Source organism: Musa acuminata, chromosome BXJ3-1 (genome assembly GCF_036884655.1).
Source record: "Musa acuminata AAA Group cultivar baxijiao chromosome BXJ3-1, Cavendish_Baxijiao_AAA, whole genome shotgun sequence".
Lineage (NCBI taxonomy): Eukaryota > Viridiplantae > Streptophyta > Magnoliopsida > Zingiberales > Musaceae > Musa > Musa acuminata.
Window position 1 is genome coordinate 14365291 of NC_088349.1, and position 24667 is coordinate 14389957.

At 35.0% G+C, this 24667-nt stretch overlaps 1 protein-coding gene across 1 annotated transcript; it reads right to left on the bottom strand.

The window, feature by feature from the left end:
* Positions 1-4488: 4488 nt before the first annotated feature.
* Positions 4489-24308, bottom strand: LOC108951256 (diacylglycerol kinase 4-like). The gene is made up of 13 exons (XM_018818385.2): positions 23760-24308; positions 23279-23401; positions 22850-22987; positions 22682-22767; positions 14281-14368; positions 13128-13203; positions 12581-12663; positions 9788-9858; positions 7732-7809; positions 7439-7526; positions 6016-6132; positions 5219-5399; positions 4489-4784 (listed from the first exon to the last, which is right to left on the bottom strand). Exons 1-12 carry the CDS (start codon positions 24249-24251, stop codon positions 5241-5243), a joined length of 1599 nt encoding a protein of 532 aa, XP_018673930.2. The 5' UTR covers positions 24252-24308; the 3' UTR covers positions 4489-4784; positions 5219-5240.
* Positions 24309-24667: the final 359 nt, after the last annotated feature.

Genomic DNA, 24667 nt, shown 5'->3' on the forward strand with positions numbered 1-24667 from the left:
CGCCTGATCGGATCGACCTCGGTTTTGGTAGGGATGCGTCTCTTCCGTGAGCCCGTCCGCCTTTGTCGTTATTGAATTCCTGTGCACAGAACTAGGTCGAGATGAGAGGGGGATCCTGACTTAGGCCCCTCCAAAGCTCGAGTCAGGAGGTCGACTGCTTGACGTGGTGCTGCATCTTCCTCTCGAGGTCCCGCACTCGGGTTGACGTGACGGGGATCGTGTCTTCGTAGAATAATTCATAATATATCCTATCAATTACCACTTGATGGATGAATAGTATGTATATATAACTTCTCTTGATTAAGAATTTTATGTGGGACAACTATCGTTAGAGTGATAAAGATTAAGACACAAAAATAATTAACTAATTAATTTATGTAGAAGGTTCGAAGTGATTTGTAAGTTGTCCATCGGAAGTGATTGATTGAATCAATCTGATTCATTTTAATGGTAAGTTTCATAATACAATAATAGTTCCTCAAGGAAACATAAAACATTAGTAGGATAGTAATATATTAGAACTATATATCTGAAGTTGAGGTTAGAAATATAATCCAATAATTAGTTAGCTCATCTGATAAGAATGTGAAGATATTATATAGCTTAGTTGATAAAGATTTTGACTATTGATAAAAAGATTACGGAATCAAATCTCATCTTTATCACATAGTCTTAATTTTTTTTTATAGATTATGATATATTTAGACCTTATCACATCCATATAATATAGATTGAGAGTTGGTGCCCAACATTAAGTTGTAAGGGCAATGGTTGACCAAAATTAATCTTCTCGTCAATATTTCACATGCCCACAACCATATATACTGTCCCAATAAAGACGCTCAATAACCCTTACTCACTACAAGAATTTGTATTTGTAGCTATCATTTTTATGTATGGATCACTGTGATTTTAACTGCGGCAAGCGATGACGATTGGTGTCTTCGAGCAAAAATATAATTACAGTCTTTATAATTATAGGTAATTTCTACGATGATTTAAAGTAACAGATGCTTTTTCCCAAGGAAATATGACGTGCATCGAAATATGTTCTCCTTTTATGGTGGTGAGGAATGCATGTCCTCTTCGAGAGTGGTGGACCATTGATCACCACATGTTTAAGAGTTAATTGTTGGCACGTACGACTTATATATATATATATATATATATTATGATGTACGTGATTCGAAGACAAGGATTGCTCAACTAGTGACTTTATTAATGTTTCTTTTAAGACCAAATACATCTATTATGATGTTTATGAGATGGGTTGTCATCGCGATTCTTTGGCATCAAAACACTAAAAAGATACATACGTACCACTCTTTAATCTCCATCGATGAACTATTATTTGATTCTTAGATGAAACTCCAAAATAACTAGGTTGATGGACCGGATCAAATATTGATGGACACCTAAAAATAACTCTTCGATCTTCATAAAGAATGTCATAATGATACCAAAGGTATCAATATTTGATTCTTAAAAGCATTAATACTTATTTTCTTTATGTTATCAAATATGTCTTTAGTTATGAGTACCCGTAGAAACTCGGATGAAGATAAGAGAAATAAATGAAGATAAAAGCAGGGATGGAAGTATTTTTTATTACCCATATAGATATAGGATGAGGACACATAGAGCACTTCCTAATATATTAATATCCTATCAATTTGTGAGCCTAGAAATAGGCCTTAGACACTTAGCCCACCTAATTTAAATCAAATTGAGTTAAGTCGATTGTAAGTCAATTATGAGCTATTGGGTTTAGTTGAACCAGATAAAATAATATCAATATTCAATAGTAACACCCCCTCTCATGACTTGTTTATAGGACGAATGGATAATATTTATAAGAGAGGATTAGGGGTGAAAGATGAGATAGGAACGAAAATGGGAGAGACACTCCCCATCTTTTTTCCATTGACATCCCTACATGTATGTATGTCATACATGGATAATATTTTAAAGAAATATTGACAACGTAAAAGAGTATATAATATAACACCTATGTGCAATCTATCTGCATCAACCCAAACTTCATCTGCTGCTGCTGTCAACTTGATGTATCTCTATCAATTGTTATATCTTAGCTTGGATATGCTTAAATTAATAAGCTAGTAGTAGTCTATGCTCATTTGGGGTCTCCCAGCTCACGAACTCACTAAGAAACCTATTCCATTGTTAACGTCAAGCTGTCCGTCCTCTATCCCAGTTGTGACTGCACTAAGTCCTTGCAACAATGCATATAATTAACTAATCCAAGGAAGGTCATTGCCTGCACGAACCGAGAAATTGCTACACCAATGTAAGGAAGAGGTTAGGGATGATCAAGATGAATATTCTATTTCCGAAACTTAAACTCTTAATCTTAAATCGCAAGAGGGCAATCTGACAATCATACCCAAGGCCGGTTCTCCTTCATAGACTCTAAATTTCTCATATCAAGGAGCATTGTCGCCTCTTTGAGCTCAATGATTTATATATGCATGCAATTATTCCTGGAGTAAAACTAAGGGTGATGGTGCCTGGAAACTTCCTTGTGTTGGAAGAGTGGAGTGTCTTCCTCAACCTTACGCCAAGTAGAGCGAGCACTAAACGATAAACAATAAGTTTCTGTTCCTTCAGTGAAGGGGAATTGGTGCAGGGTGGGTGCGTGCACCTTGATAATGCCATAAAAATAAGAAGCTAAGCTATCATGATCGGCATCATAACAAGTTTCCCGAGGAGAAAAAGGAAGTAGTCATATAACCCACGATAATTCCATGGGCTCAGAACACCGCAGTTTGCGGAGGACCAGTTGAGCCATCATGCAAATTACTAAGTCTACTCGCTATCATCCTCCCACACTAAGAAAGATCAGTATACATTCTTCTACTCTAATCCCTTTGAACGATGCAGTCAATTTAATCGAGTCAAACAAATCCGAAATGATCTTCTTAAAATTTCACCATGTCTATCCATTCAGAAGTCGGTTCTTATATCCATCTCATCACATTTTCTAGGCAAAGGCAGTTTACAATTGCAACATAGCTCTAATTCTTGATGCGGTAAGGGACGACGAAACTATGATGCCAACATCTTTTCGTACAGCTCTTGTTTCTTGTTAAGTGGATGGAGCGATTAGAAACAAAGATGGGTGGCTCGTCCGCCAACTACTCTGCCACTACCATGGCACCATAGTTGACGGGCACTCGGTTCATGAATTCGACATGATCTAAAAGAGAAAGAGCCAAAAACTTTGGCATCGTTTCAGATCGCTCTCGAATTCTACGTGTCCCGAGTTCAAATATTATAAGCATGGGAGGCAAAGGGAAACGGACTTGCATGACCCGGAAAGTTTGATTCGGTGGTGAAAGGTGGTGTGTACCTGATCCTGATCCTGCTCCTCTCTTTGGACTTGTTTGCAACATCTGAGCCACATGTAGCCAGATGCTCCACGCCTGCCTCTGCCAAGACCAGGCTGCAGATACTTGAGATTGCATTGCATTAACAAATGGAGACATCTGTAGTGCGAAACTGAATTAGAATGCATCTCACCTGATCTCAGATCCTGAGACAGATTTCGTCATGGAAGTGATAGATTGCCAAGGGAATGAACACTCATAGATAAACAATTCTAAAAGCAGGAAGCTCTGGTGCTGTCTTGTGAGATCACAGTTGTAGATCAATTAGTCCAAAATGACTAGTATAAACCTTTAAGTTCATTATCTAAAACAAAACAGAGCTATTTGAAGTTCAAACAGTTTCTTCACTGAATTCTTCTCTTAGGCACTAAATTTTAATCTGTATCACCACCAGCCTAACCCAAGCTTGGCAAATAGAAAAATATGGTAACTGGGATTAAAAGACAACAGTTTAGAAAGGGCAACCGAGACCAAAAATTCAGTACCAGACAGAGTGTACTAGATCAATCAATGCCCATAAGTGTTTCCATAGCCAAACTTAAATGTTTACATCAGAAAGATGAGGACTGTTTAATGTCACAAAGTACCTGCAAGGTTGAATTCTTTGATCATCCTAATCTGTGGCTTCGTGAGAGCTGATCTGCGCAAGAAAAGGGGTTTTTGAGCTCAATATTTTCATTTCACACTAAAACATTCCAGTTGATCGACTCAGAAAAAAAATAGTTGACTACAGAGGGAAAGAAACATTCATAACACAATAAATCATTCTCAACTTTACACGGTGACCATTAAAGGCTTCAGGATTTATTAGTCACTGATACACGCACTTGGGGGCAGACATTGTCATTACCCCAAGTATAGCCATGTGTAACATTCTGCACGCTAAAAGAATGCTACTTCTACATAATAATTCAAATGCAAAAAACCACATTTATACAATTAACAGAGCAGCTGAAAGATTAGCATATGGCCGGAACAAGATTCGAGAAGCTCGTGATATGGCCTACACAGGAGCAGGATAGCACTGATTGTTTTACTTTGCTGTGAATGGAATTTTGAGGACAATCCTACATAGTACAACTTCCTTCCAACCAAACATTTGATTTGGCATTCATTGATGCCAACTGTTACTAAATTTCTTACAGCTTCCTTTTGGAATGGAGAATTGAAGCCCCTTTGGAATCAACATTCCAGTTTTTACACTAGCACTGAATATATTAGATTTATGAACAGAAAAAAATATAAATTACAAGCAGGCACCCACTTATTCAATCATGAGTCGGACCTGGCCGACTGAACTGCACAACTGGACACAGAGTGATCGTTCAACCAACATGCTTTCTTTTAGAAAGATGCCATTTATGTTGCTGAAGGCCCCTGAGAAGCAGAAACAATTATGCAGTAACAGTTAATAGGAATTTAATGGGTCACTCTTTTTCACTTTTTGATGAAAAAACTTCAGATAGTTGAGATAAAAGACAGAGAGGATCAGGATCCAATCTTTAGTAAGTCCACAGCTAACTTTATTATGCATCTGCAAAGGTAAAGCAGAAAAAATGTTTATCCACAATAACATATCGAATTTCTATATTTAGCTTCTTTTGAAGAATTCACAATGAGACAAGATTTGCACAAAAAGCAATGATCTTTCAGAATTTATTTATTGTTTTATTTATGGCACCAAACGTACAATTTGTAATATTTACTAATCTGCTCGAGCAAAGAGCAATCTGAAGCTTGATAAAGTAAAAAGAAAATCTGCAATGCTTAAAAAATTTCTTTCCCAGCACTTCTTTGGTGCATTTACTTACCTGGCCCAATATATCAAAATGCTCATTCCCCATTTATAATAAGTGACCGCCAAGGCACTCTCTCTATCTCCACAAATGATGAATACTCATTGTTCAGTGGCTGTTTCCATGGTTCCCCATCCATTTGCATATATGCATCTTTCCACTCACCGCCTCTGATCTCTAATCTAATTGCTGCAGCCTGAAAAATAATAATAGATTAATTAAAGTATAATTTCTACTTAATCAAACCAAAGGTTTCTTTAGATAGTTGGAGTTGAATTACTTGTGATCATATATTAACTGCATGGACTATAGAGTACAAACTACAAACATCAAAGTCTAAAGTGCATCTCATATAAAAGTTGATATGTCAACGGTAATTATAATATCTACAGATGACAAACTAAATGCAACTTTAAGACATTAATCATTTGTATATGCATAGAACATCCTCCAAAGATTTTGGTTTGCTAGATTTAGTTAATTGTGAGTTTATATTGCTCTATACAAACTCTCAGCTCATTTTTATAATAAACTAAATAAGGACAAAAAAGACTCTAAGACAGTTCTTGGTGTATTATTTTTCTTTATAAAAGAAAGATAATTCTGGGTCTCATGTTTCATTAATAAAAATCCTATGAATGATTTTTACCGGCAGGATGAGACACATGAAGGCATATTTCAGAAAAAGAAAAATAGTCACTGAAGCAGAATGCTAGTGGATGGTTTTTCTTTTTTGCATTGTGTAATTACTTTATCAAAAAAATATAGGTGAAAATGACATGCAAGGAACAATGGCAAGATATCGTAGATACCTGTGCGATGTGCTTTGCAGATATAAGTTCAACCATAACAAGTGATGCATGCCACCCTTGCTTTAGGCCAAATATCTCGAGCAGGCCATCATCCATGTGGGCCTCAACAAAGCCTCTCTGGAAAGGAAATGCAAGAGATGGATAGTACAAAATGTAGTCATAATTTCATGCGACTATGCAGAAAAATTGGAACTATAAGCTCTACCTCCAAAGCCTCTAAACATAACAAAAATTACAGTAACAAAAATAAAGAATGATTGACATGAATAATGGATGACAATGAGGATAATGATAAAAATTGAGATCCATGGCCTATTAGTTGTGACAAATGACACCAAACCTGCTCATTAATTCATACAGTAATTAATTCATAAAGTGCCAAAGTGTTTGTAGATACTCCTAACTCCTAATTATGTAAAACATATAGAAGTTGATTTACCTTCCATGCAGCAAAAAAAGTACCTGTAAATTGTCTAATAGACCTATATTAAACACAGCATAAATAGTTCCAAAAAACAAATTCTATATGTTGAACACTAGTTACAACACCACAAAAAATTTCAACAGGAAGCAACACAAAAGTGGGATAATAGACATTTAACAGATCCTCTCGACAAGTGCCAAGCACCTGTCTCGACAAAAGTGGGATAATAGACATTTACATATATTTGGTATATGTAAAACCAAATATAGTGAATAGATAAAAGGAGATGAATAAAGTGAGCATTTATGATCAGCCAAGCACCCAGTATTTCTCTTCCTTGCCTGGTGAAACCATTTGATTATGAAACTTAGCAAGTGGGTGCTGACAGGCTAAAGAATTATGTGCAAGTTATCCTTTCTTTCTCCAAAGATCAGGGGCATGAAATACCCCTAACATTTTCTTCAGCCATTGATGAGTAGGTACACATGATGGCATGATGGTTAAGTTCTGTTTTAGGAAAAATTTCAAATTAAATCAAACAGAAGCTGAAACCATACCAAATTGCAGGGAAAAACAGAAAAGAAAGTAAACCTTTTGTTCAGTTTCCAAAATTTTGCATTACTCAGAAAAACAATGATAATACATTATTGGAAACAACAAAGAAAGCTAGCATAGGAAAGAGGTCATAGACTTGAAAATTTTAGCAGTATGTTTTTGCATGGAAGTTCTGTTTCATCACTAATTAAGCTTATTACTGAATTGTGTGATGACAGGACAAGACATATGGAAAAGAGAATATTTGTTGTAAGATTATTTTAATAAATGATCAAGCACAAACATCAGACACACTGGAATAACTTATAAAGATACATTATTTGACAAAATCCAAGAACTTCAAAGCATTGGAACATCTAGCTATTATCTGACTTTATAAACAAAGCTCACAGAAGCAACATCAAAGATATGACGTCATTCTATGAGGCTCAAGTGTCTACTCACCTTTTCCAGATATTCTGGTTTTAGATTACCCCAAGGGTTCCTCCCACTTCCATAGCTGTGAAGATTTAAAGCAACAATGGCCCGAACACTGCATCCATTACTTAGTCTGAATTAATTTCCAACTAAGGGTAAATTGCAATGCCTTTACAGAAACATTTGTGCAGTAGATACCAAAAGAAAAGAAAAAAGAAATCATGCTACAGCCTACAAGTATGAATAAAACAGATGTATATCAATTTTTAAAGTAAACTTTGATCGATGAAAGAGATTCGGATATAAGATGAAGAACTTGCCTTGATGGAACAAGAATCTGTTCCCATTCTGAGCAGTTAACCTTTTTAATGGATAAGTGAAGAATGTTCTTGAGCCCTCTGCAAAATTTTAAGCAGAACTGAAATGGCATACAACACCAACTTTCAACATTCAATTTTGAAGCTATAAAAAAGATCTAAGTGACATTTATCTAAAGATACAGAAGGAAAAAAAAAAGTTTTTAAGCCATCTAAATTCAAAAATACTGTTGCAAATCAGCTTGGTATACAATATACATAACCTTTATACAACTCCCCTTACTTCATAAACTCTTAATTACCTAAATAATTTGACCTGCTCAGAAAAGGAAATATAGGAAAGGACAAGTATGTGTGCAACCTAGACTAATTTGTATGATTTCCTTTCTATAAAACAGTTTTTAGTATACTTGCCAACAAGAGCACAAGGTGTTGCTTTTAGTACCATCACTCTCAGGTCACATAAAAATATAAATAACATATGGGGGCATTGAGATGTAGCATCACAGGCAACATAAGAATGGAGAAGAGGTGAGAACAAAGGAAGCTCTCCACTAAAAGGAGGATGAACAATCCATTCAAAAGGAGGATGAACAAAAAGCAATCCTTTGCAAACAAGCCTTGAATGCATGTCGAATTTGACTGGAATGTTCCTCACTCAAGGAATATAATTTTTAAAAAATGATGTTCCCTTAAACATCTTCCAACATCTGAATCTTATATTTTGTAGTTATTCTCATATACATCCACCGAAATCCACTATTAGATGGCCTCTCATGCTAAAGGATTCCAAATTACTAAAAACCACAGCGATATGACCCTTGGAGAAAAAAAATTAACTATCTAGGTAACAGTTCAGCTAATTCTCTTTCTAAACTTCAAAACAAACAACTTTACACTATGATGAAAGTTAAAAATATGGTTACTGACTTACCATCTCTAAAATCTTCAATATGCAGGGAAGACTAACATGATGTTCCTCAAGTCATTGTTGCTGATGGTGGTATTAGCCTAAATTGCCAAAATTATGAGAATCTCATACTATCTTGCTGACAATATTTAAATATTCCTCAGAAAACTCTGTATTTGAGAGCTTTGGGGCCACCAGTCCAACTTAACATAGATATTGTATCAGTTAACTTATCGTGTCTGAACCCAAATGGAACCATTCACTTGGTGGTTCAGTTGAAACTGATTCAAGGCTAACTTTAAAGTGCTTGACCCAGCTCACACAGTAAATGTTAATTTTTTCAGGTAAATCAGTAAACTAATTAGGTCAAAATGTCACAAATTGTGCTTATTTTCATGATCAACACTGTATGTATTCCCTACTCACCACTTTTTGCCTACTTAAACAAGGGAAAAGCCTCTTTTTGGTTACTTGAACAAGGGAAAAGAAGCATAAAGAACAAGCAAAATACACAGATCATCCTCAGTGGAGTGAGGAGATATCCAGGGAAGCTTGGGGCAGCTGAGTGATCAAATAGTTAAGCATTTCACTGTTAATCCAAATAAGACCATAATTCATGATTGGACAACCTTGTTCTGATCTGGTATTCGTATCAACCAAATAGGAGCCCTTGAATATTTTTGAAGATTGTCAGATAAATCACCAATATCTTTTTATTCTGCTGAACTTAACCGACTTCCTACAAATCAGTTTCTGACCATTCAACCGATTAATCAGGCCAAGTCCTGCCTGTTCCAGCCAAAATGATTTCTTATTGATCTCATTAATCCTATTAGATGAGACAATTCCCAAGCAATCTAATTGATACAAGCTGATCTGATCCTAAATCCTATGAACAATCCTAAACCCAATTCCAATTATTCAAAATAAAATGTTTATGTACTTGTGTTGAATGTCAAAATATGAAGCAAAGTGGCCTGCATAGATCATACTTAAGAATGGCTGTTTTGTGACAAGTTTGCATAATACACGATGACTGTAGCTAATGGTTGATATAATTCAACTTAAAGTTTCATAATAAATTATCTAGTGGAAGCAATATTTCCAAAAGAAAGCATCGTTATTGCTGGTAACAAGGCAGACACAAACCTTAAACTTGGATCACTCATGCAAGGTGTAAAAAACCATCCTTGCTTGCAGCTATATCCAGTGTAAATCAACTGTCAAACAAACATCAAAGGAAATCTAGCATGCTGAATAGTCTTATGGAAATCAAGTTAAGATGTAACTATTATAATTTAGAAATTCAAACAGAATACATAAAGAATTAGTGGCACTATAATATGCAAAAGATGGTAAACCAAAGTGTCATCACATTGGTTTTCCCATGAAAAGGATGAAGAAAGCAACTTTTGGCATTTAAGGTAAGGTTTCCACAATTCTTTAGGAAAATCTCATTTAACATTAAAATCAATACCAAACATAAAGGTAAAGCATGACTGGTCCAAAAGTGAGTTATGTGAATTCAGAAATAAAAATTACTATTAAGCTTCAGCCAAAGACCTTGTAAATTATGCAAAAAAGCTAGTTAATTTGCCAGCAGCTTTTGATAATCACTTAAAGTACTATGCTAGAGACAAGTTACATATGTCACTCACCCATTTCTTGGTACCATCACCAATACGGTCTGTATTATTTTTCTCAAAGAATGTTGAGTAACTAGACATATTTATGCAGTTTTTGCCCACAAGTCACCAAAATCGGATTGATCACTTGGGCTCCTAAATCCTAATAAAGCAAATTCTTATGGCAGTATGCATAAAACAGTCTAGCGTCTAGTAGTCATACTTCCTATGTATCTGTAATTCTTTGGTCAAGTTTTAAAGATGGTCTATGTTTCAATTATTACCCTTTCCTCACTTGGATTTTCCATAACTTCTTGGTTGTGTCTGACTATGCTAACCATATATCACAGTTAACTCACTACCATTGCCAATCTACTGAAAAGAATATGCACTTATCAATTTTGCATACTATAAATGTGATTCATTATGATTTCAATTAACATTCTTATGCTTGCCCACATGATAGTGTATTAATACATTACTAATGTGCTAAAGTATAGGCGGTCATTTCCTTATTTAAAAAAAAAGCAGCGCATAATTATCCTTTAATGGTGATAACAGAGTCAGAACTATTGGCGTCCTGACAGTTTGTTGAGGCTGCAGATACTTATTTGTGTCTGCATTCTTGACGTATCCTATTTTTGCACAGCAGGGTTACAAAAACTCACCAGAAGCAATGAGATGAAATGCATGTGTCCTTTGCCATTTAGCTAATAAACCTGTAGATATTGAAGTTTGGCAAGCTGTGCTACCTGATATTGTATTTGAAGCAGTTATTTGAATCCCTGATGTTGATTAGAAAGCCAGAACTAGTGCAGTCCTAACAGTTTGTTGAGGCTGCAGATACTTATTTGTACCTGCATTTCTTACGATATCCCATTTTTGTGCAGCAGGGTCATGAAAACCCACAACAAGCAATGGGACGAATTTTATATGCCAATTGTCATTTAGCTAATAAAACCATGGATATTGAAGATTTGCAAGCAGTCTGATGCTGCATTTGAAGCAGTAGTTCAAATTCCTTATGATAAGCACCTGAAACAAGTTCTTGCTAATGGTAACATGCAAGGATTTGAATACCATATTGTACCACCCGATATCGGCGGTATGTATCGGTCTACTAGCAAATCGGCACACAGACCACCCGCTACCAGGCGGCAATGGTCAAAATTTCGACCGTTACCGATTTATATTGGTTTTCAAATGGTCAATTTGATCGTTGGAGGCATTCTAAAGGGTTTTTATACCCTTTCCTCTCTCATCTTTCAATCTATTTCACTCTCACACTTTTTTAAACTCTTTCAAAATCATTCTTACTCACAATCTCTCTCTTATTCTCATATTTTCATTTTCCTAAACTCAACAAAACAACGATTTATGGACCAGATCAAATTTAGGAGACTAATTTGAGAAGATTAAGAGGAAGAACATTTTAATCATGACGTATGATACGGAGCAACATATCAGTAGTGAAAGTAGAAATTCTGACATTCACCAATACATGGCTCAGGAGTTGCCTCGGACACATGTGATTCACAACAATCGACCTACGTCCATCATCATATTGATTCACCAACAGCATACGGTATATCAATACACTATATCGTGGGATCAATTTCAGGATTAGGTCCGACAAACATATCATATTGATATACAGATATATAGGATCGAGAATCCCGATCCACTACCCGTGGAGACCAATCGTTCGTTTTGTTGGTAGAATCAAGTATATCTACACATGTGATTACTTAATTCACTTGAATCTTAAAGTTTAAGTTGTATACAAAATAATTTAATAATTCAAATAATTTTTCTATAAACAATTCAATATTAACGGAAGAATGATCCGGAACAAACCAAAATTGCGAACCTTGCATAAGGTTATTCCTCAAAACCCAAAAAAAATATACGGTACTATCCTTACCTAATTTATAATAGTTTTTCTAAAACTATACTAAATGCATATTTATTTCTAACTTAAAAATCCTATCATAAATTTTTTTGTTCAATTTTTCATGTATTTTCGGAGGGTTTTATGCTTAATTTAGGTGTATCGCTCGGCGCTCGGTAGCCATACCATACCATACCATACCAAGCAGAGCTCAATACACCGGTATGGTACGAGATTAAAAACCTTGGTAGTATGGGGGCAAAATTGCAAACTACAATCTTCATGACGATCACTATATTCTAAGTTATTCAGAGGTACAATTATTAGGAAGTTATGCATAAACCATGTCAATGTTGAGGTTGATCCAAAAAAATTACTATTTAAACTGTTTACATGTTAAATGGAACAGAAGTATAAAAACCATACCTTATTTGCTAATGGTCCATGTGCAAGGTATGGTTTTTCATCACGTAAATGATGGAAACTATAAGCAACTTGAGCATCCATTCCTAGAATATGAGAACAAAAGTAGTGTCTTTCAGAAAAGAAACTGATCATTACAGCACAGAAACTAAAAGATAAGGAAACATATGGTAACTTTGCAAGCAACAGTTTATTAAATACAGGAAATCATAATCTATGTAACAATGCATACATGACTACAGAAAGGAACACATATTCATACATAAGCCAGATAAAGTTAAAAATGGAAAAACAAGTTGTATATGATACTCAGCCTTCACATAAAATAAAAAAGGTATCTAGATAGTTTGGTTTTCCCAGCAAAGATGAAATATCTTGTTGAACTAGTGCCAGAACCAGAGTCTTTACTCTTTATCATCATCAAAGGATGAATTAAGTCTGGAATTATATTATGTCATGATTAACACTCAGGGAAAAGTTCAATATTTTCATTATAGGCATCACTGATAGAAGTTTATAAATGTTTACGCATGGGATAAAAAATCAATACCTATGCTAAAATAATTGTAGAAGACCCCATCAAAGCAAGAAATCATTTCAGGTAGCACCCCCTCGATATCCCCATCCTATAAGAAACAAAAGCAACACATTGTGGGACAGAAAACTTGCAGCAGAAAGAAATAACACTTAATGATGTTGTCAATTGAAGATTGATTATTTACGATGAATCAACTTTCTATGCACAAGTATTTTCATAGAAGTTGGGGAAATGAGTTCTTTTCCTACATTTGCTGGAGAGGCTAAACTTAGTTTACAATTCATCAAAAAGTTCACACAGAATAAATCAAAAGGCAAAATGCTAGGATAAGCTTGTTATGATAACGAAGATCCCATAAAGATCCAAAAAAAATCAAGCACCTCAAGAAACCCTAAAAAATTTTCTAAATTGTTGACTATCAAATTAATGAACCCCAAAGCCAATAATTCCTTCAGTTGCAAAAGGAAAATGAGGGGTAAGGAAAATTTTCATTTCTGTAAATGGAGTTCAGTGTTAGCGTGTGCATGCTTTCAGATGCGTTGACTGTTATTAAGCATTAGGTAAAAGTAAAAGAATAATGGTGTTGAGCAAACAAGAAATGCAAAGCCAAAAAAAAAAGACATCCAAGAGAGAATGAATACAAAGAGAGATCAACAGTTTTTTCAAACCCTACAAGATATTTATTTCTATCGTGTATTATTTGTCTTTGTCAAAAACGAATAAATAAGAGATGCTGATAATTGATCCTAGAAAACAGAAGATATACAAGATAAGTCCTGTAATTACAGCTCTTCTCATTCACTAGGCATGCACCTTGAAACATTGGCTAGAGGGGTCAGAAATAGAATTAGTAGAATTTTTTGCTATATGTTCAGGTCAAAGAATTAATGGAATTGGTTGTCTCTATTTTGAATTGACGCATGCAACTTGAAACATTGGCTAGAGGGGTCAGAAATAGAATTAGTAGAATTTTTTGCTATATGTTCAGGTCAAAGAATTAATGGAATTGGTTGTCTCTATTTTGAATTGACGCATGCAACTTGAAACATTTGGCTACAAAGGATCACTCTTAAATATTATCACAACAAAATAAAATATTGATTAAAAAATTAATTAAAAGAATTTGGCAAAAGCTGCAGCTAAGATTGCAGCAGAAGAAACATACTGGAAAAAAAGTGCTTTCACCCAGATGCCTGAGAGAGTGTGGCAGTTCTATCATGTCTTCTACAGGAACTGAGACAGTGATGTGCCAGCTGCATTTAGACCATTAAGATTTTGATATGCACTAAGAAGTTTAACAAAATAATATTATTAATGTTTGATACTCCAAAATAAAGTATGTGCAAAGCTCTTATAAATATGCTTGACATTACAGAAAGAGAAACCTATAATCCTCAAAATACAAAAGCAACTCCCTTTAGATGAAGCATATTATTCAATATTGTCAACAGGTTCAGTCAAACAAAAAACACATCAACAAAAAAGTGTTGCTTTTCAACATTATGATAAAGTTGCAAGATCAGACACGTTTGTGCTGTAAGATTAAAAAAAATGGTGATGCATATTAGGATATAAATGAATTAAATTGTAGCTAAAGAATGACACTGGAACTACCCACCTCATAATTGCCAAGGCATATATTCTACATGTCCATTTAATATTTTATGGGAACCTTAGCATCACACTTACAGTTGATTACCAGTGTCATGTTGAATTATTTGGCCCACAAACAGAAGAAGAACATGGTCCTTCAACTTTTATATTTATTCAATGGTATGATACAAATAGGTTAGAAATTCGAACATAATCAAACTTATTTTTGTCTACATCAAAACAAGTCAACTTTTTCATGTTAATTTGTTAAGATCAAGGTTTGCCATGTCGCGGCATACTGCCCAACATGGATTTAAATTTCGAATTGTACTGCCCAATACTAGTCCGCCAGCAGATCGATACGCGAACTGCCCATTACTGGGCGATACGTTTGATATAGCCCAGTATCGGACGATACGGGGCTGTATTGGGTGGTAAAGATCGAAATTTCGACCGTTGCCGCTTGGTACAGTCGGTAACGGTCGAAATTTTGATCGTTACCAACCTATAACTGTGTTCCAACGGTCAATTTGATCGTTAGAGCCCTTTCTCACAGGTTTTTAAATTCATCCTCCCCCCTATTTCACTCCATTTCACTCTCACACTCTCTTAAACTATCTCAAACTCATTTTTTTCTCATATTCTCTTTCTTATTCTCACATTTGCACTCTCCTAAACTCTACAAACTAACGATTTGTGAATTAAATCGAGGTTAATTTGAGAGGATTAAGAGGAAAAACTTTTTAATCAAGAGGTATGTATTCTTTTTATTTAAATAGAGAGTAATTAATTATGATTAGTGTGCTTAATATTAATTTATTCGAAATTAGACATTTAATAGGTCAAATGTTTATATTTCATGCATATTAAATATTGAAAGAAATTTATGATGGTAAAGTAGGTTTAATTAGATTTTATTAAAGTTATTTAATGCTGTGATTAGTGATCTTAATGATGATTTAATAGAAATTTGATCGAATTTGGGTCAATTCAATATCTTGAATACCTATTAGGGTGTTTGACATATTTATAGTATTGAAAGAGAAGTAATTAATGGGTAATTAACTATGTTAATTATGTGATTAGTGTATTTAATAATGATTTCATCATAATTTGATCTATATTGGATCAAAATTACGTATTTAATGTTTCTTTTATATGTTTCACATATTTATGATGGTAAAATACATTTAATTAGGTTTTATTAAAGTTATTGAATGCTACGATTAGTGATTTTAATGATGATTTAATCGACAGATATGATTAAATCATCATTAAAATATACTAATTACATAATTAGTGTATTTGAGCAGATACGATAGAGCCTATATGATGTAGACATAGAACGAAGCTTATTGTATTCACAATCGTCGTATTAAGGAGAATCTTATGGCCAACAGTAGTACGGTGATAGTTGATCATACTTCTTCAAGCAATAGTATAATACAGAGCAGTAGATCAGTAGTGAAAGTAGAAGCTCTGACATTCACCAATACATACCTTAGGAGCCACCTCAGACACGTATGATTCATGATGATCAACCTACGATCATCACTATATTGATGCACCAATGGCATATAGTGTATCAATACACTATATCGTGGGATTAATTTCAGGATTGATTCCAACAAGCATATCATATTAATATACAGATATATAGGATTGAAGACCCCGATCCACCACCCGTGGAAGCCCATCGTTCGTTTTGGTGGTAGAATTAGCAATCAGGTATATCTACATATGTGATTACTTAATTCATTTGAACCTTAAAGTTTATGTTGTAATAAAATAATCTAACAATTCAAATAATTTTTCTGTAGATAATTCAATATTAATAGAAGGGTAATCCGTAACGGACTGAAGTTACGAACCTTACATAAGGCTATTCCTTAAAGCTCGAAAAAAATATGTGACACTATTCTTACCTAATTTATATTGGTTTTTCTAAACCTATACTAAATGTATATTTATTTCTAACTTAAAAACGATATCGTAACTTTTTTTTTTCTATTTTTCAAGTATTTTCGGAGGATTTTACGCCTAAATTAGGCGCACCACTTGGTACACCGTACCGTATCGTAACGAGCAAGGCTCGGTACACCGATACAGTATAAAATTTCAATCTTTGCTGCCTGATATAAGTTGTGCATATCGGTCCAATAGGGGATTGGTACATGGACCACCCTGTACCAGGTGGTATATGCTAAATGGCCCTATATCGCTCGATAAGGGTCTGTGCTAGTTGAAACGATTGAAATCCGAGCGTTATTGACCTATACCGATTAGTAACAATCAAATTTAAATCGCTACCGATGGACGGCTCAGATCTGACCAGTTCCAATGATTAAATCTATTTAAAAGGGTTTTTAAACCCTTCCCTCCCCCTCTCTCACCCTCTTTCACTCTCTCAAACTCTTCTACTCTCTTGGTCTCTTTATTGCTTACTTCTTTCTCTCATTTTTACATTTGCACTATCTTAAAATTTTATAAAGCTATAATTTATGGTTTAGATCAAGCTTGGAAGGCTAATTAGAGAGGATTAACACCTAAGTTAGAGGAAAAACTCTCTAATCAAAGATATATATTTTTTTCTCGATTTTTGATGATTTATGAGGTAATTAAGCCTATTATATATTCTCAATGTCTAATATATTATATGAAGTCTTTATGATGGTCTTTTAGAATTAATTAGGGAGTAATTAAGGTCTTTAATGTTATAATCAGTGTATTTAATGTTGATTTTTTTAAAATCAGACACTTAATAGGTCAAATTATTTAATGGATTAAATTTTTGTATTTCATGCATATTAAGGTGATTTATATGTTTGTGATGGTATAATAAGTTTAATTAAAAATTTTAACACTATGATTAGTATTTCTAATGATGATTTAATCAAAATTTAATCTATATTGGGTTAATTTGATGTCTTTAATACCTGTTAAGTGTTTGACATATTTATAGTGGTGAAAAAGGACTAATTAGATATTAATTAACTACGCTAGTATTGTGATTAGTGTATTTAATGCTAATTTAATTAAAATTTAATCCACATTAGGTCAACTAAATATCTTTAATGCCTATTAAAGTGTTTGACATGTCTATAGTGGTGAAAGAGGAATAATTAGCGAATAATTAACCATGTTAATGGTGTGATTAGTGTATTTAATAATGATTTCATTATAATTTGATCTATATTTGATCAAATTTATGTATCTAATACCTTTTAATGTGTTCGACATATTTATAGTTGTAAAATAGGGCTAATTAGGGTTTAATTAAGTTTTTTTAATATTGTAATTAGTGTCTTTAATGATAAATTTATCGTTATTTGATCCTTTATTAGGTCAATTTTATGTGTTTAATAGTTATTACTTATTAGAGTGTTTGATATGTTTATTATGATAAAAGAGGGCTAATTATAGAGTAATTAGTATTTTTAATATTGTGATTAGTGTATTTAATTATGAATTCATCGTAATTTAACCTATATTGAGTCAATTCTATATATTTAATGTCAAATATGTTGATTAACATATTTATAGTGGTAAAATAGGGTTCATCTGTATCTTGTTATTCCAAACTAGGGTTAATCACAGCTTGCTTATTTGATTTAATTTTGGTAGGAATATGCAACCAAAGGAATAGACACATGATAATGCTTGAGAACATACCCGAAAGATATACGGGAACTGTCATCATTGGTAGTGCATTTATTACGACTACATCGACAAGAGTGGAAGAATCACCAGGGTGAATATGCATTTGGCCAACAGGTATCGCGATATTATAAAATGCAAGAAGGTTCCAACGGAGGTCTGTAAATCATTTCAAAACAAGTTACTACAGGCAAGGGACGATACAATTAAAAGAAGAAAGAGCTAAGGAAGAATATTATAGGGCTACTTTGATTTATGATGAATATGAGGGTCACGACGATGATATCGATCTGAGTCATAGAGCTGGTTTTCATACATTATTGGAGTATCAGTACATGTACTAGGAAGAAATGAGGCATTGATGGCCTGACTCATAATAGGAGCATGGCGATGGCAGTGGGTCTGCACCACATCGACTCTAGAGGTCAACCAGCATGAGGCAACCAACGGCCCCTCCTCGGTTGAGCTGGATTGGTAGTATAAGGCGGGATAGAATCCGTGATTTTATTAGAGGGCTTGATAGGCGATCAGCACCAAATATTATTGATATTGATCCGCAAGCCTATCCTCCACAAACAGCGAATCAAACATGAATTGACAATGTATATACAAAAGAAAAGAAGTGGGATACTGGGAAGACAATAGCTAAATGGTTCAAATTTTATAAAATTCTAACGAACATAACCCAAGGTCCATATTATCAATCAAAGCATTGTCTACTTTATCTAAAAGGGTAGCATGAGGTTCCAACCTCCAACACTGAAGGAGATCCACGACATGTATTTAGATGAAGAGGTGGCAGAATTGAATGATTGGATCAAATCCTTCGAGAGATAGCAGGACGAATATGAGGTGACAATGATATGCGACAACTGAACAGGGCCAACAAGAATGAGTATCATCAACAACAAATTTGTAATTTTTTATAAGTCACTTAATGCTTCCAACAAGATTTAAGATGTAAACTATATTGCAAACCTGATGGACATCGTGACAGAGGAGATTGGACCACAGTACATTGTCCAAATAGTCACCGATTATAGAGTTAATTTCAAGAAGGTCGGTTTATAATTGATGAAAAAAGAAAAATATTGTTTTAAACTCTATGTGTAGCTCATTGCATGAATCTAATATTGAAGGATCTTGGCAAACTATCATCAATCAGCAAATGTATAACTCGAATATAATCGATCACAAAATTTATATATAATTATTATTGAGTCTACTTTTTGATGCAAAAGTATACAAATGGTGAGATACTCTGACTTGGAATCACTCGGCTTGCTACAAATTTCATTGCTTTAAGGTCAATACAACAAAAGAGGCAAGGCCCCAAGACAATGGTTATCTCATAGGAATGATCCGATTCCAGGTATTCGAGATCAAGCGATAGAAAAAAGATAGAAAATACCACTCTTTCTTCTAGACTTTGAGATGTCGTGAATAAAATTATAATTGGAGTGGAACCACTTTATATTGTCTTTCAGAAGGTTGATATAGATAAGCATCCTTCAATGCTTTATCTTAAACATATGTCGATTACAACAAAAGAGGATGTCAAGAAAGCATTCACAAATAATTTTAAGACTGAGCAATACTTACATATCACTGATCGCAGGATCAAAGTTTATATGGACCAAGATATCTATAATGTCAGTAAATTCATATTTAATATAATATAATTCATAATTTTTAATATTTAATTATTTTACTAATAAAATTATTTGTCTTGCAACGTAGTATCTAAATTTCGACCATTTAATTTTGGTATAGTTTTGGAACTCGATCAAATTTATTGTCGACATTAAGAAATGTTATATATCGACTCTTGCCAAACACTACTAATGTAGTCGATGTTATTATGTAGCATCAATTATTCTAGGAAACAATCGGTTCATTCTTCGACGATGTAGTGGTATTGTATCATTACAATATGGTTCCTAGTAAGAGAAAATTACACACATATTGATTATAAACTATATTTCATATTAATTATTTGTTATGTTAATAAAATCTTACTTATATCTTTTTGCAGTTGAGTGGTAGCTATAATTTGAAAGGGACACACCAAATTTAAGGAAGGTTGTTGTCTGTGTACATAAACAGACGACGACATCGAGTGGTTGTGAACATAATTGGTCAACGTTCATATTGATTCACACAAAAGTCTGCAACAGATTATCGTATAAACGATTAAAAAAACTAGTATATATCTACTACAACATGTGGCTATAGTTATGGTGTGCCGAGCTACACAAGGAGCTAGAGAAACCAGAGATTGATCCTATCAACATTAAATACTACAACGAATATTCATAGTTGATGTTAGTGTGGGTCAAAGCAGTGGAGAACTAAGAGGATCCTCTACTTGATGAGACAGGAGATCCTCCACGTCCTTCACATTTTATCACTAAGGCAATAGAAGAAGAGGAAGCACATCCCTAGCGGGGGAAGATCCCCCTCGATCGGAATGTGATGGAAGGAACCAAACAATATCGAGTCAGACTATTCGAGAAACTAGAGACACTCAACCGTCAAAGTCGTTTGCCCAATGTACAAAGGTAAAGGCAAAGGGGAAGGCAGTAGCTTTAGTTGCACTATTGGAAAGAATCAAGTAGAATAACGAGATGCCTTCTCAATCGTATTCAGGAACCCACTCGGTTCAGAGACATGACAACAACATGGGTAGTAGTGCCGCGATCGATGATAGCAATGATATTGGGGATTCGATGGTCCTGTCTGCATAGTTTGATGGTCGTACGTAGACCAAGGAGCAGTATTTTATGCATGCTACTTAAAATTCAGATCATGGAGCTCGATGAGGTACTGATCAATTTTATACGTGGAAGAGAAAGGGGAAGGTAGTGGATGATTTTAAGTAGATATGATAGAGCCTACATGACATAGACATAGAGCGAAGCTCGTATTCAGAGCTAACATATTATGGAGAATCTTATGGCCATTAGAAATACACTGATAGTTGGTCATTCTTCTCCGAGTAGCAATATGATAATCAATCTTATGATACGAAGTAGCAAATCAATGGCAAAAGTATAAGTTCTAGCATTCTCCAACCTCTATATCAATACTTGCCATAATTGTACTTGCCTCAGAAGCCGCCACAAACACGTGTGGTTCACGACGATCAGACTACGACCATCATCATATTAATACACTAGTGATATATAGTGTATCAGTATATTATATCATGGGATCAATTTCAGGATTAGATCCGACAAACATATCAAATTTATATATAAATACATAAGATCGATGACCTTGATCCATTGCCCATGGAGTTCTCTTTTTTTTTTCTTGTAGTAAAATCAAGTATAGTCATTGATCAATTACTTGATTTATTTAAATTCTAAATTTTAAGTTGTTTAACTCATAATCTAATAATTCAATATCAATTAAGGAATGGTTTGGAACATACCACAAAACTACTTCTTAAAGCCCAAAAAACATATATACCATTATTCTTTCCTAATTTAGATTATTTTTACTAAATTTATATTTATTCCCAACTTAAAACCTCTAATCTAACCTTTTTTATTGTTTTAAAAAAATTAAAGCTATTTTTTGCTATTTTCTTGTGCCATTGATACACTCGATCGTACCGACACATGGTACATTAGTACAGGGTAATATATACTGTATTGTCAATTGGTCAATACACCAATTCGGATCGATAAGACAAACCCTAGTTAAGATATCATTCATAGAATATCTAATGCTACCAAAAACAGATAAAGCTATCATATTCCTTACCTTGCTTTTGAATTCCTAAATAGTATCTAGAACATCTTTTAAAAACAAGGAACAATTCAGACTATACATATTGAGACCTATGGAAAACCTTTTTTTATGTCCCACCTTTTAGAAAATTGTCGAAAACGCCATGACATTTATTAATCTATTTTTGCAGATATTAGTGAGTTGAAGGGTGCATCATGTTATATGTTTGGACAAACAATTTTCCACAGTATGATCAATACTGATCAGTTAGTTATGCTTTTAGTATATCCGTTTATGATCTTTGAATGGTTCGTAGATTGACATGACAATGGCAAATCTAGCAAATACATAAGGATCTAATAAGTCATAATATTAAGAAAACAAAGATCATCTTTGTACAATACTATGGTAGTGTTTGCTAAATGAAGGTTTAAAGAACCAAGAAGCAAGATCAAGATTCTAAAGAAGATATATAGATTTGAATAGGGAATGCATAACCATAACAATAATCCTACGTATGGATTTTTTTATCCATCATATTTAAAATGGTACAATCGCACATACGAGGAGAATTTTACCTATCAAGCCGACAAATTGGGCCAGTAATAACCTTATATAATGACCTTTTCACAGCTGACTTCCATGAAAAAGGAAATGAACCGCCCTAAGTATAAATGTTTCAAACAAGTTAGAATGTAACCTCGCATATTTTGTAGGCAAAGCGAAAAGAGAAGGTAGCTCCATACCCAACCAAAGCTCCTAGATAGATCATTTCCTGTCCCAAGTGGAATGATACCAATTGGAGGAACCGGCTCTCTGTTTTGCACATAAAGTTCTCCGAGGCTTTCCAACACCCAGCCTACTGTACCATCCCCTCCTGCAACCTACCAAGAAGAAAGATGATTCTCACGGTTACACATACTCCCACAACACCGGCATTAATTAATCCTTGTAAAGATCATTGGCATCCTAACCAAAAAAACTTTCAGCTGATCATGGCATGCTTCTCTCAGAATTATGTAAAATTAGCTAAAAAAAATGCAAAAACAATTACTATACCCTAGCAAAGATAAATAAAACAAAAAAATTTGATTATCATTGTGACACTGCAATAGACCAGCACTAAAAGAAGAAATGTAGCTTGCGTAATCCCTCATTAATTTGAAACGACATACCATGACTCTCAAATTTTCACGAGTAGCCTTTGCACAATAATCGCCTAGGTCAGCCAACCTCTCCAAGAAAGCTAAACCATACTGAACAAAATCCGAAGGCTTCGTGACCGAAAGATCAAAGACCTGCATTCACAAGTCTCTTGTTACGGATTCCTAGGGTATGAACATCATAATTGCAACGGAAGCATCAGAACATTACAATTCAATAAGCAGGCCTAATGAAGAATACAATTTCTCAGTAATTAGTCAAGTAAAAGTAGCAATCACAAAAGCCCAACACCAAATTCGTTATCCACTGGAATAAAGCTTCAACACTGGCATTCCCTCGTTCGAATTCCACAATATACCTGGTGGTATCCGATCCGTGCAGAATAATTCGTATGTATTTGTTTACTGTTCATTGTTTGTAAATCTTTCAGATCATTAAAACAGGAGCGACGAATAGAAGGAAGAGAAAGATCGTTAGTCTGGATGCTCTGACCTGGTCCTCGCCGATCAACTCCTGGAGCCGGCTCTTGAGGACGGGGCCATGGCGCTTCCCGCTCCGCGAGTTGACGAACACCACCAGAGGCGCCTCCGGCGCATCCTCCTCCCCATGCCCGCCTTCCAACGCCGCCACCTCCGCGGCGCAGAGGTTCCTCGACCTGACGGCCTCCACCATGCCCGCCAATAACCGGTCCGGTATCAAGACCCGCCGCCGGAGGTCCCCTCTACCGACCCTCAGACCCGGGAGCCCGCACCCACGGATCGACTCCACGATCGAGGAACTGGACGAGGCCGTCCTCGACGGCGTCGAGGATGACGCCACCGACTCGACCTCCGCCACCAGCGCGGTATCTTCCTCGTCATCCTCCTCCTCCTCGGCAGCCCTCAGCGGCGACGCCTCCCTCAATCGATCGGCTCCTCGATCGGAGGAATTCAAGAACGAGAGACGAACTTGTTTCCAGAACGGAGCCGGTTTCATCCCCGACATTCTCGTAGCTTCCGTCTTTCGTTCCCGTCTCTCTCTCTCTCTCTCTCTGTGTGTCTGTGTGTATATTTGGAAGGTTTGTGGAGAGAGCGAAGACGAGCAGTTCCCGCGACGAACATAACGGAAGCGCATACGCCCTCCTAATTTGACTTAAATTACGAAGGATTGCCACGAAGTCGGAGGAGGCCATATAACGACTCTAAATCACGAGTTCTATACGGCCGAAGAAGAATTCAATCGCCCGTTGTGGCCTTCATGAATGCTTCATGAAATGTCACTCGCCTTTGAATGATATCAATGAAGCTTTCTTGTGTAAAGAAAAAAACTCCATCCAATTTTTCTTTAGGCAATATTAAGATAAAATACTATATTCAAGATTCTCAATTTTACGTATATATATATATATATATATGTATGTA